The sequence below is a fragment of the Lagenorhynchus albirostris genome, chromosome 13, assembly GCF_949774975.1.
Source record: "Lagenorhynchus albirostris chromosome 13, mLagAlb1.1, whole genome shotgun sequence".
Classification (NCBI taxonomy): domain Eukaryota; kingdom Metazoa; phylum Chordata; class Mammalia; order Artiodactyla; family Delphinidae; genus Lagenorhynchus; species Lagenorhynchus albirostris.
The window spans coordinates 15,139,747-15,154,479 of NC_083107.1; the positions used below are offsets into that span (position 1 = coordinate 15,139,747).

At 37.9% G+C, this 14,733-nt stretch overlaps 1 protein-coding gene across 1 annotated transcript in view; it reads right to left on the reverse strand.

Moving 5' to 3' along the window:
* The window catches only part of DNAH6 (dynein axonemal heavy chain 6), a 288,178-nt gene that overhangs the window by 108,395 nt on the left and 165,050 nt on the right, over positions 1–14,733 (reverse strand). The window contains exons 40-44 of the mRNA XM_060170018.1: positions 12,548–12,719; positions 11,640–11,786; positions 10,961–11,034; positions 7,886–8,040; positions 418–649 (exon numbers count right to left, since the gene is read on the reverse strand). Of these exons, the coding sequence (XP_060026001.1) occupies positions 418–649; positions 7,886–8,040; positions 10,961–11,034; positions 11,640–11,786; positions 12,548–12,719 (780 nt within the window). The remainder of the gene's footprint in view (positions 1–417; positions 650–7,885; positions 8,041–10,960; positions 11,035–11,639; positions 11,787–12,547; positions 12,720–14,733) is intronic.

Here is a 14,733-nt window from a genome sequence, read left to right on the forward strand (position 1 = left end):
ATCTTATTTTAATTTTAAATTTAATCTAACCAAAACACATCCATTATTTTTTCCTTTTCTTGAGTAAAGCATGTTTCCCTAATTGATTTCACTTAGGGAATTACTTTCTTATATTTATTTCTACAGGAATAGTTTATTACCTCTGTTTTCTATGCCCTTTCCCTCCAAGAAAAGTTAAGTCCTTTCTCGCCCTCTTAACCTCTGATCACATTTACTTACTTAGAATTTAAAGGGGGAAGCAATAGTTGGTAAAAGAAGTAAAAGTGTATCGTAAAAGTCTTTCATAAGGCCCAAGAACTCTGTTATTAGAGGGAATGATTCCCTGAACTACATCCTAAAAACTATTTGAAGCTCACACACGTGATTGTAACACTTGTCCTTTTCCTGTTCTTGCTCTTTGGCTATTTAGATACGTACCTGGGTGTCCGTGAAGAGGAAAACCATATTCTTGTCTTCTACACCAGCCAGTTTGTACAGCTTCCTCAGGTCTTCATGAAAACAGTCATAATTATACCCCCGGCTCAATTCAATCTGCAAACATTTGTAACCACATATGTGAGCTGCAAGTCTTGTAAGAGACTGCTTTCCTGTGCCTCCCACTCCAACCAGCAGGGCGTTGCCTCTTTCCTGACGAATCATGCGGGCGATCCTGCAGGAGACAAAGCAGACAAAGGTTTATTTCAAGTGTACAGACAAGGCTTCTGCTCAGAGGGCCTGCCCCAGTGTGGAAGGCTGGTGGCCTCTGGAGGGTCATCCCCCAGCCAAAGGCCACAGGGAAGAGCAGGGTATGTCTGAGGTTCGTGGTTGGGAGAAAAGCACCACTGGTTTCCTTATATCCATCTCTCCCCCATTTTCTATAGGCTGTTGGCCTTGGTCACGCAAATACAGTAAGGTAAAGTCTCCTCTCCCTTCTTCAAAGCGTGAAGGATTTTGTTAAGGAGCCTGGTTGCTCTAGGCCACTACTTATATTAACCATTATATGGGCAAGCAGGTCTCTATTTCTAAGGATGAGCAAGAGAAAAATCGCTGAATGTAGGAGAGGAGACTGCAGCTCAGAAAACATCAACAGGAATAATCTGAAATGGATTTACTATATCAACAAAATTTTAGAAAATTTCTGATTCATGTTAACAATAAGAATTTATAAAAAATTGCAATCATGATACTAGAGTGAGCACTCAGAAAGGGGAAAAAAATCCAAGTGTAGGAAAAATTGATTGTTGATGGAAAGTCTGACTACCAAATTGCAGACCTCAGTGGAAGATGGGCCTCACGAATAGGATACTGTGGAAAATTGAATAGGTGAAGTAGATGGCAAACACAAGGAAGTTAGCCAAACCTTAGAAAAAAAAAGATAATGATATTAAAAATGACAAGAGAGAAAATAGAAGGTAAACAGGAGAAACAAATTGAATCCCAGAGGCCACACAATAGGAATTGTAGGAGAAATAAGAGGGGAGAGAGCTGAAATAATAGAAGAAACCCCTAGAGCTGAGCCCCTAGATCTGAGGAAGTCACTCAGTGTCAGGAAAGAAAGTCAAAGAAGATAAGCAAAACACTAAACGTTTTCTAGGAGATCTATAAATATAAAATAAACTATGTGTGTGTGTGTGTAGGTGAATGTATGCCTGCATGCATATGTGAATCAAAGTATGAAAGAGAAATCTATATTTTAGACATAATTGAAAATTTGTGAGCATCTGAAAAATAGATATAATAGATTACTCCCAAAGGGACAAATAATTTTAGGCTGGCCTCAGGCATCTCTTTTACAAGATGACATTCCACAATGGTTAAGAGGGAAAGCTATCAAGTTATTTCTCAGAGAGTAAACCACCTGCAAATCCTTCCTAAAAGAGTCCTTGAAGGTATATAGAGAAGTATGAATAAAATTCAGAAACTCAAGAAAAAGGGGGAAGGGATGTCAGTATAAAAGTGAGCAGTTTGTATGAGAGTCAAGTTCATATACTGTTGTTAAGATAAAAAGGTAATGGTAGGGCTTCCCTGGTGGCGCAGTGGTTAAGAATCTGCCTGCCAATGCAGGGGACACGGGTTTGAGACCTGGTCTGGGAAGATCCCACATGCTGCAGAGCAATGAAGCCTGTGCGCCACAGCTACTGACCCTGCACTCTGGAGCCCGCGAGCCACAACTACTGAGCCCGTGTGCCACACCTACTGAAGCCCGCGTGCCTGGAGCCCGTGCTCGGCAGTGGGAGAGGCCACCGCAGTGAGACGCCTGCACACCGCAACAAAGAGTGGCTCCACTCACCACAACTAGAGAAAGCCTGCCTGAAGCAACGAAGACCCAATGCAGCCAAAAATAAATAAATTTATATATAAAAAAAGGTAATGGTAATGTCAATAAACTCACCTTAAAAAGAAGATGCAAATGTAAAAAAATTCTTTTTAAAAAATTATCACCTAAAATCTCAGATTGGGTCATCAGAAACTAAGAAATCATGGGAGAAATGTAAAAGCAGGTTTAATTTCTCTTCTCAATCTCTCTCTTTTTTGTTTTTAATAGGAAGGTATCTGTCATCTACTCTTTTTAATTCATGATGCTGATAATTGGAAAAAACAAAGTTCAAATATTTGAAAAGGATAATGGTTTTATTACTTTTTTAATTAAGAAAGAAAAACATGATCATTGTAACTGATGGGAAAAAAACACTGCTAACATTTTACCACTTGTAAGCTCTATCATGAGGGCCTGGATGCTGTCCTGCTCTCTATGGGAGCAGTGTGTAGCACACGGTAGGTGCTTCATAAATAAATTTATGTCTGTTGACTTGTATGTGTGTGTTTACAAAAATGGAATTAATCTCTCCACCACATTTTGTTTTGTGACTGTTTTGCTAAATAATGCTTTATGGACATTCTCATGCTAGTGAATACAGCAATAGATATATCATAGTTTATTTAATCGGTTCCCTACTGATAGATATTTAGTTCTTTTCATGGTTTTGTTATCATATTGACAATATTAAAAAACAAACCTTAATGCTAGCTGCAAATAGAATCCTTTCAGATCATGAGAGAGAGAGAAAATCCATGAAACAAAAAAGAGGTTGCATTAAAATAAGTTAGAAAATAAGTTAGGATGGCATAAATGTGGTTGTTAAAGCCATGCTTTAAAATAATATTTAATTATATAGGCTTGTGGAGGTAAATGAAATGTGTTAAAGGCATAATGTCTAACTCTATGTGCCATAATTGAATTTTGTAAAAAAATTATATATGCTTATAAATATATTTGAAAGCACAATTCAATTTTAAGTGACTGTCTCTAGGTGAGGAGGTGGAATTATGAACAATGTTTTTGTAAATTTTCCGCAATAAGTGTATTCAGTATATAATCAGAAAAAGTAATCACTATTTTTTCTTAAAGAAAACAAAGTAGATCTATTTCTTCCTTGTAGGAAATATAAAGATGTCTTCCTTATGCAGTAGTTCTATCATTAAAAAGATCTTGGTAATAGGCATTTTTATAAGTAAAATTACATTTATGAAAAAAGGAAATAAACATGTGATTTCTCATTCTAACTATCTCTGAAATTCAGTACACTATCACCAAATCACCTATATTGAAGTAATCAACTTCTAAAGACCTTAAAAACTGAATTAGATGACAGTGGTTAAATAGTTCTTATGCGCCATCAGCTTTGGTGGCAGGGCACAGGAGCTGCGTAGTGTGAGCTTAGAATGGGGAGCCTACAAGGACTGATTGGAAAATGCTCCTCTGGGACAAAGCACAGACTCCTAGGTCATTATTCAGTATCTTCTGAAATAGTATTAAACTTTCAGATTGGTCTTCTACAGCTTCACCCTCTCTCCTGCCCTTACGGTGAGTGTGCTGTTTCACTGCCCAGAAAGCCTTGATAACACTGCTTTGTCTAGAACAGGAGTGAGCAAAAGATGGCCTATGGGCCAAAACTTAACCCAAAGATAGGTTTTTCAAAAAAATTAAAAAAATTTTTTTATGGCCTATGAGCTAAGAGTGGTGTTTAGATTTTTAAATGGTTGACAAAAAAATCAAGAGTAATATTTTATGATATGTGACATTATCACATGACATTCCAACATGAGTGTCCATAAATGAAGTTTTATTTGAGCACAGCTGTGCTCATTTATTCACTGAGTGGCGGTGGTTGCTTTTGTGTTACAATGGCAGAGTTGAGTAGTTGTGACAGGGTCTGTGGCAGAGCCTAAAATATTTACCATCTGGCCGTTTACGAAAGAAGGTTGTAGCTCCTTTCCCTAGGACCTGCCAACTAAAAACTCTCTTGCCACCTGTTTCTACAAGAATGAAGTCACTAACCACTGCAGTCTCTGACCTTCAGCACACCCTGAAAGGAGTTCAGGGTGGAGATCAGGAATGAGGAACTCTGTGCTCTGGGAAAAACTGGCAGAACAGATCTTCAGATATCTATTTTCAGGAGATTTATAAGCTCAATTTTTTGCATCTTCTCATATCTAGAAAAGCACTAAAATCGTTAATGGAGACATCTGTTCCTTGTGACTAGCAGCAACCTTCTGCCAAAATGTGTGCTTGACTGCACGTACCCCCTTCACCAAAATCACCTCCCCCCTACCTCTCTGGAGCAGTTCCTCGTAGCTATCTGAGAGGTTGTTTTCTGGGCTATAGTCCTCATTTTCCCCCAAATAAAACTTAACTAATAACCCTTACATTGGGCATTTTTTTCTTTTTATTCGTTTGACAGATCCTTTGCTAACTCCTCCCCTAAAACAACTAAGACCCACAGGTACTATTGCCACTGCTATATCTCTATCACAATGCACATCTAACAGACGACACTTCAGATCATTTGCTTATACCTCCTCAGCTACCTCTGAGAGTATAAAATTGAGGGCTGAATGGATATGTAATAATGTTTTGTTATTTCTTCCCATAATGCACAAGGGCTCTATAGTGGATGAAAATACTGAATATCATAAATATCTTGCACTTTATATGTTACTCTTCCCTTAGTTTCATTTACATTATAGTAATTTGTTTTTTCCATCTGAGATTATTTGAAACAAATGACTTGTCCTTTCTGCTTCCCAGTGTTATTTTTTCTGTCAACTTACATATCAATGGATAAAAAACTCCCTCCATTGAGAATCCTCCAAAGTTACATTTTCTCTGCTGTAGTAGGCAAGAGATGGCTCTCCTAATTAGTAACTTTATTTTAACAGAGAGATCCATTTGACCATTCTTGCAGTATGGTGACAACTTTGGGGGCATGTAATAGGTAAACAGCTTGGTGCAAACTGCTCTTCGAAAGCACAGGCTCTGAAGTAAATTTTAATTTTTTCTGAGTTGGGAAGGCTTTTATTCAGTTATCCTATGCAACAAAACAAAACAAGAACCTAGAATGTTAACAAATGGAAATGTAGTATCAGCTATATTGCTGAATATTTAGTGATTTTCCCAAAACTCTTGTTCATAATGGAAGTCCTTTCCAACTGCTAATCAGCAGTAGGTATTTGAGAGCTCTTACTTACGACAAGTAGAAATTCCTCTCTAGAAAAAAAGAGAACACGTCTACATAGTTATTTACATGGTGGTCCTTTTTGCAGGAAAACTAAATCTCTTCCATTTTACAAATGGTTTTTAATTTCCTTCTGTAATATTTTAAGCAAACCTTGAGTAGCCTGGTGATTCCCTTTCACAAAAGTAAGAGAGATTATAAATATAATTAAGCCGACTTTGCCTATCATCTGGTCTATTCTTCAGGAAGTTTCTCAGACCAGAGTTCTGCCATTCTTTTCTTTTCTTTTTTCTTTCAGGCTTAGGGCTTGCTTCAGCTATGGGAATAAAAGTTGTTAGGAGTTAGTGTGTGGGTATATTGGCAGGGGGACAGATGGGAAGCAAGTGGTATCCTGACAACCCAATGACAAACTATTTTGTGTTACAACACTTGAGCTGTGACGAACATAAATCCTTGAATTAGAGTTGATTAAATAGCAGAAGTATAGGAAGGGCAAAAGACTTGGTTTGCTTATGGTTATGGAAAAAAAATCCTGGAGATCTGTCAGTCTTAACAAGGTCCAACACTAAAATATAGTTGACAAGAGAAACAAACAAAGCAATTAAAATCTTGCCATGGTAGTAGACCATGGGAAATCCTGTCCTCACACACATTTTGCACTGCTTATTCCACAGAATACTATATAAAATCTGGGTATCACATTTTAAGTGAAACATTGAAAAGTTATAAAGGGCTCAGTATGTTGAAAACTGGAAATAACTGCTAATAGGCAATAGTGAAACATCTGGGATAATTATACCTGGAGAAGGTAAAGCTAAGAAGAACTTGGTCATGATTTTCAAATATTTGGAGGGCTGTTAGGAAAAAGAGTGGATCCATTTTCGTCGGAGGCATCTACAGTGAAGTTAGAATCAAAGCATTGGATATGATCCCCAGCCTGCCACTCACCAGCTAGAGGGCTTCGAACAATTCACTTAATCTCTCTGTGGCACACGGTATTGTCCAAAAATGCCTGCAATAATGTTTCTGGTCCTACTTGCTCTTTGACCCTATGAAGTGATAGAGTCTCTGATCCTGTCTTGTGAACCTGGGTAGCCCTGTATGATGCTTCTAATGACGGAGTATGGTAGAAGTGATGCTGAGTGACTTCCAAGGCTAGGTTGTGAAAGGCCATTTGCCTTCTGCCTGGCTCTCTCTTGGGGCACGAGCCTTTGGAGCCCTGAATCACTGTGTAAGAAGCTCCTGCACTCTGATGCTGCCTTGCTGGAGAGACAGTGGAGTCCACAGGGAGGCAGAGATGGGCCAGGTGTTCTAGGTGCTGTCTGACTGCAACTGCATGAGAGACCCCAGGAGAGAATGGCTGGGAGCCATGAGAAATAATGAAAAAATAAAGCTACTAAGTATTACAGTGGATTATTATGTAGCAACAGACCACTGGAACATTCTCTGAGCCTTATATTTAGAAAGATCATGATATTGAGCCATACAGAGGTGTTATCAGAGTTAAATGAGATACTCCATATCATGGTTTATATTCACACTCAGTGCCATTATTATTATTATTACCACTCCAAAGGATGGAATGAATATCAGAAGTCACAGGGAGTAGATTTTGACTTACTCTTGAAGGGTCATTTCAACACTTAAAAATTTTTTTTATTGAAGTATAGTTGATTTACAATGCTGTGCTAATTTCTTCTGTACAGTAAAGTGACTCAGTTATACATACATACATATATATATATATATATATATATTCTTTTCCATTATGGTTTGTCACAGGATATTGAATATAGCTCCTTGTGCTATACAGTAGTACCTTATCATTTCAACACTTTTAACACATATTTACAATTTAAGAATTGTTCAACAGGACATGAGCCACTTTAAAAAGTTGTATATGCCCCAAGGACTACAGATATTCAGGCTGGATACCTAGGTGTTGGGGATGACCTTTAAAGGATACTTGCAGTGGGTATGAGTCAGACTCAAAAGCAGTTAGAATGTATGATCCTTGCATTCAACTTGTTTTGCTATCAACAAAGCAAAACCCCCTATTTCTTTAGTCATGCATGTTAATCAGCCTGGTTATACTGTACATATCTGTAAACAACTTTAGATCTTTTTTTTGGAATGAGATAGGACATTTTAAAAAACCAAAACAATCTATTAATATTTAGCAAAGATAATGACCTCTGAGATTCCATAAAATGTTCATGTCATATATATTTTAAATATATCAAAAATACCTTTTAAGTTACAGCAAGATTTGCTAATAGACCTTTGTCCATCTAGCAATCTATTTAAAGAGTGTTTTACAACTTAATCCTTACCTTTTAATATAAATGAAATTAGATCAATGCATTATTAGGCACGTTATGGCACTATACCTTGAAACATGCTCTATAGCATCCTGGAAGAACACCAGCTTTACTTCTTTGGGATTTGTAAGGTTATAATCATCAAGATAGTCCTGTAGAACATTTGCGATTTTCTCCATATCAGGCATGTCATCATAAATCCGGTCAGTCTTATCTGCTCCAAACTAGATGATTTATTGGAGAAGAACCAAGTTGGATCAATTCTGATATATAAATGTATATAATATACATAACCTTAGGAGGGAACATTATTTTATCTATATTTTTATTTAATCATTTGCTTATATATGCTAGCAGGGCTTTAAAACCAAGGAAATCAGTTTAAAGAAACTCAGACGTTCATGGCTAACTGAAAAATTCATTTAATTCAACCTCTTCAAGTGGTACATTGGAATTTCAATGATCTTCGCAATAAAACTCACACAGAAGCTCAGAAATGATTTGAAATTTTTTCTCACTTTAACTTACTCTGGTTTCATACTTTTGCTCTTAAGCTGTTGACATCAGAAAAGCAAAATTGTTGAAAATTATGTATGGCAGATTGTGTTATAAAAAGTCATGCCAGAACTATACATAGTTTTTACACAGCAGTCATTTAATTAAATAAATCATTGAGCATGATATTTGGTGTAAAATAGGCAACTGAGTGTCCGTTTGGACCTATTGATAATTTCTTGTCTTTGCCGTAGCAACTGCCCTAGGGACATTTTCTTTTGGAACCGTTGACTAAAATACATATAGGCAATGGAAGAAGAGTCCAACTACTCTTTTTGCTTTGCTTCATTTCCCCATTTGATAATAATATCGTTAGAAACACACAGGAAATATAATCACCACCTGAAAATAAACTTCGGATTTTGATTTTAAGAATACATTTAAATAGACATATTTCGCAGCAAGATCTTTTTTTGACCCACCTCCTAGAATATTGAAATAAAAACAAAAATAAATAAATTGGACCTAATTAGACTTAAAAGGTTTTGCACAGCAAGGGAAACCATAAACAAGACCAAAAGACAACCCTCAGAATGGGAGAAAATATTTGCAAACAAAGCAACTGACAAAGGATTAACCTCCCAAATATACAAGCAGCTCATGCAGCACAATAACAAAAAAACAAACAACCCAATCCAAAAATGGGCAGAAGACCTAAATAGACATTTCTTCAAAGAAGACATACAGATGGCCAACAAACACATGAAAACACATGAAAAGCTGCTCAACCTCACTCATTATTAGAGAAAGGCAAAACAAAACTATAATGAGGTATCACCTCACACCAGTTAGAATGGGCATCATCAGAAAATCTACAAACAATAAATGCCAGAGAGGGTGTGGAGAAAAGGGAACCCTCTTGCACTGTTGCTGGGAATGTAAATTGATACAACCACTATGGAGAACAGTATGGAGGTTCCTTAAAAAACTAAAAATAGAATTACCATATGATCCAGTAATCCCACTACTGGGCATATACCCTGAGAAAACCATAATTAAACAAGAGTCATGTACCACAATTTTCATTGCAGCACTATTTACAATAGCCAGGACATGGAAGCAACCTAGATGTCCATTTACAGATGAATGGATAAAAAAGATGTGGTACATATATGCAATGGAGTATTACTCAGCTATTAAAAGGAACAAAATTGGGTCATTTGTAGAGATGTGGATGGACCTAGAGACTGTCATACAGAGTGAAGTAAGTCAGAAAGAGAAACAAATATCATATATTAATGCATATATGTGGGATCTAGAAAAATGGTATAGAAGATCTTATTTGCAAAGCAGAAATAGAGACACAGACATAGAGAACAAATGTATGGATACTAAGAGGGAAAAGGGGGGCAGGTGGGGGGAATTGGGAGATTGGGATTGACACATATACACTATTGATACTATGTATAAAATAGACAACTAATGAGAACGTACTGTATAGCACAGGGAACTTTACTTAATGCACTGTGGTGACCTAAATGGGAAGGAAATCCAAAAAAGAGGGAATATATGTATATATATAGCTGATTCATTTTGCTTTACAGTAAAAACTAACACAACATTGTAAAGCAACTATACTCCAATAAAAATTAATTAAAAAAATAGATATATTTCATACAAATAAATTGTTTAGTATTTTTTTTAGTTGTCAGGGGTTATCAGGGTGGTGAGGTATTGCATATGTGTATGATATAAAGATGAGTCCATTCACTTGTTTAAACAGCATTGATTGAGAGCCTGCTATATACTTAGCTCTGTGCAGGAAACTAGGGATTTAGGGTGAACAAAACAAACATGGCCCTTGCCCTCTCAGGGACAGTAGGAATGTTGTACCCAAACAAGAGTCAACTTGGTAAAACAAGACAGCTATCTGTCAACATAGGTAGGGTGGTTAGACGGAAGTCTTCTAACATAGAATAATGTTACTCATCTAGAATAAGTCTATTCTAGGTAGGTCTAGAGGGTAAAATTAGGGCCTATGTGTAGATGTTGTTGGGGGGACAGACTTAAGGAACTTAGTACAAGGAAAATTTTGGTACTAATTAGAGCTACCCTGAAATGAAGAAGGCAGAACTGCTAACTAATCAGCTTCCCATAACTGGAAACCTCTGAGCAGAGGCTGAAGAATTACACAGGATTCTAGGAAAGGAATTGGAGTCCTGAGTTAAGAGACTAAATCTCTTTGCTTCCTTCCAAATCGAATACCTGATGGGTTTCGGATTCAAACTATTATTAAAATGAATGTAACTAGATCAGAAGTCAGCAATCTTTTTCTCTCAAGGGACATATAGTAAATATTTTAGGCTTTGCAGGTCGTATAGCCTGTGTTGCTACTACTCCACTCTGCCTAGTCATTAGAAAGCAGTCATATACATAGTACAGTCAAATGGGCCGTGGCTGAGTCCCTACAGAACTTCATTTACAAAAATGGGCGGTGGGTGGATTTGGACTATGGACCATAGCTTGCTGACCCCTGGTCTAGATCTCTAATCTTCACATGTGCAAAGCTCTTATAGAATATGAACTTGAAGTAGAAAATAGTAAATGTTTTATAGCCTTCAAATGTAGTCGTCAATACAACATACTTACCTTAACGAAATCTCCAAATATGATGGGCTTAGTCAAAAAATATTCCAGGCCTATTGCAATTCCAAAATGTTTGTCTATTCAAAAAACAAAATCAATTCTTAGTATAACAATAAGCTTGAATGCAGGATATTAATAATAAGATACACAGAATAATAACCCCTGTTACTTTATTTAGAAGCCTAATTGGTACACATGAAACTGAGGGAAAGCCATGTTAATGCCATACCACTTTAGTCTGGTTGATAATCCCCCAGATTTAAGATTAAGAATATTTACTATTAGTAAATATTTTATTAAATAACAGATATTGAATACATATTAATAAATAAGAAATACTTTAGAAATATCCTGGTTTCTTATCCAACAAAATGCTATTTTTTTTCCTACTTTCCCTCCTCTACTTAAAATGCTATACTGAATTAAGAATATTAACCCTTCCTGAATTTCAATGAAATGATTTTCATAATATTTCATATATTGTTATATATTTGGGTCATATATAAATATATGAAGAAAAAACCTTTTACTCATGAATGCTTACAATTCATTTTGCTCATTTTAGAAACCAAATTGTGTCTCCCTGGTAGTCTAATGGCTAAGATTAGAAACCAAATTGTTTTTCTACTAAAAAACAAAAAAACCTAGCTAAATAAAGATTGATATAAAGATTGATATTTACTGGCCATTTCTGTCAAAATAGCATGGAAATAGTGCTTATCTTCATTATTAATCAAACGGTCATGGAAGACTCTTTGACATTCATGGCAAAAAAGTCTAAATATCTGTATCTCTTCTCTTATTGTTCCTGGATCACATTGAAGGATACCTGCTTTTTAAGAAAAGGAGAAAAGAAGAAAAATTCTACAATTGTGGAATATCTAGTAGTTTAATTAAGGAGGAAATCCTTAAGTCCAACTTTATCCCCACACTACCAGAAATGGATGGTTCCCCAGTGGATATACACATATAATAATGGTGAGCTCATTTTTTGAAAGCAAAACTGGGGACACATTAGCGGTGAAAATGGGGAGGGTAGCAGAAGGGGGATATGGGGCCTAAAGAGAATTATTTTTTAAGTTGTGAGGTGTTATATAGCAGGGTCTTATGCTGTTAACGAATGATCTGATAGAACAGGAAGCATTGACAATGCAAAAGAGAAGGGGGAATTATAAGAGCAAAATCCTTGAGTCGGCAGGAGGGGATGCGATTCAATACTGGGGTGGGGGGGACTATTGGCACATGTTAGGGGCAGGGACAGCTGAACCACTGCAGTGGGAGGGAAGGCAGATGCAGGATGTCTGGGAGATCTGGAAGAGGAGGCCCTTCTGGTTTGATTGCTTCTATTTTTTTTCAGTGAAAAAGAAGACAGGCCACCAGCTGGGAGTGAGAAATGGGAGGGTGGTTTGAGGAAAGCTGTGAAGTAGCCAGTCTGGGGTGGGGGTGGAGGGTGACTTGAACAGGGACATTGTAATGGGATTTCCAGGCAAGTCTCAGACACCCATGTACACACACTTCTACTGAGAGATCTGGGGGTGAATGGAAATGGAAGGAGGGTGCAGGGCAGAGAATGAAGGTTCCATACACTACCTTGCACACATTTGGATAAATCCCTCAAGTTAAAGACATAATGAGACTTGGCTGGTGTAGGCAGAAGATCCACACTCATCCTGTTATAGATCTCAACTGAGGCTTCCACAATTTTGGATGCAGTTTGCTTTACAGCTGGTGGGAAGTCATTTAGGAAGCCACTTAAGATGGCCTAGAATCAGAAACGTAATATGAGAGGGTTAGATTTTTTTTTTAACCAAAATTTATCTTTCATATACTCCAGATCTGATGATACTTTTTCTAATAATAAGTAGAAAATCAAATTACAGTGCAAGGACATGTGGATGTTAAAACTCTTCTTTTCTAGATGTGGCACATGTATACAACGGTATATTACTCAGCCATAAAAAGGAATGAAATTGAGTTATTTGTAGAGATGTGGATGGACCTAGAGAGTGTCATACAGAGTGAAGTAAGTCAGAAAGAGAAAAGCAATTATCATATAATAACGCATATGTTTGGAATCTAGAAAAATGGTATAGATGATCTTATTTGCAAAGCAGAAAAAGAGACATAGACGTAGAGAACAAATGTATGGATACCAAGGGAGAAAGGGTGGGGGGAGGGAGGAATTGGGAGACTAGGATTGACACATATACATTATTGATACTATGTATAAAATAGACAACTGATGGGAACATACTGTATCGCACAGGGAACTCTACCTGATGCACTGTAGTGACCTGAATGGGAGGGACGTCCAAAAGGGAGGGATGTATGTATGTGTATGGCTGATTCACTTTGTTGTGCAGTGGAGGCTAACACAACATTGTAAAGCAACCATATTCCAATAAAAATTAATTAAAGGAAAAACTCTTCTGGGGGAGAGATAAACTAGGTGTTTGGGATTAGCAGATACAAACTACTATATATAAAATAGATAAACAACAAAGTCCTAGTGGTTAGCACAGGGAACTATATTCAATATCCTGTAATAAACCGTAATGGAAAAGAATATGAAAAAGACTATATATATACATATAACCGAATCACTTTGCTGTACACCTGAAACTAACACAACATTGTAAATCAACTACATTTCAATGAAAGAAACTCAAAACACAAAAAACAAAAACACCCTCTTCTTTCCATTTCAGAATATGTTCTCCAGAATGGACTCACTTCTGTCCTCTGTGATTGTCTGGTGCTGCCTGAGCAGCATTCACAGCTGACCAGTGGACTTACCGTGAACCCACTCTCAAGTAATTAGACCTCATCTGGCTGTGGGTCCAGAGGGTCTTCACGGAGTGCTCACACTTATCTGGAAATGAGCTGAAGTCCTCTCTCTGATTCTTATGGGTGAATGACCAACAAATCTGTAGACTTTCACCCTCATGTATATTGAAAGTTCGACTTACTGATACCTGTGAACTCCCCACCCTTCCGCTTCCCTAGCTCAGTGTATGGCCCCACCCTCCACTCAGATCAGGAACTTGGAAGTCTCTTTTCTTTTTTAAAAATTTATTTATTTATTTTTGGCTGCATTGGGTCTTCGTTGCTGCGTGTGGGCTTTTCTGTGGTTGCGGCGAGTGGGGTCTACTCTTCGTTGTGGTGCGCGGGCTTCTCATTGCGGTGGCTTCTCTTGTTGTGGAACACGGGCTCTAGGTGCGTGGGCTTCAGTAGTTGTGGCTTGCAGGCTCTAGAGCACAGGTTCAGTAGTTGTGGCACATGGGCTTCGTTGCTCCGCAGCATGTGGGATCTTCCTGGACCAGGGCTCGAACCAGTGTCCCCTGCATTGGCAGGTGGATTCTTAACCACTGTGTCACCAGGGAAGTCCTAGAAGTCTCTTTTGAAACCTGCCCTTCTTTGTCCCCCACAGTCGCTCTTGAATACATTTCTTGAATCTGCCTGCTTCCTTCTGTTCCCCTTGACGACACCCCATTCCAGCCCTCACTCCTTTTCATCTGGGCTTCCTCACTCCCTCCTTACTCCTTGGCCTCTCCATTCCCAGTCATCTCCCTTCTGTTACCTTTAATCAGGGAAATAAGGCCCTGCACCCCCACCAGTGCATGCTCTGCCCCTGCCCAGCCTCTTCTCCTTACCCTCTCTCCCCACCAGACGCTGTGTCAGCTTCCCTGGCCTTACTACCCATGCGCTCTTCCCCCCCAGGACCCATTCCCACAGGGCTCTCTGCTTCGCAGGGACTTTCTCATCCTTCATGTTGG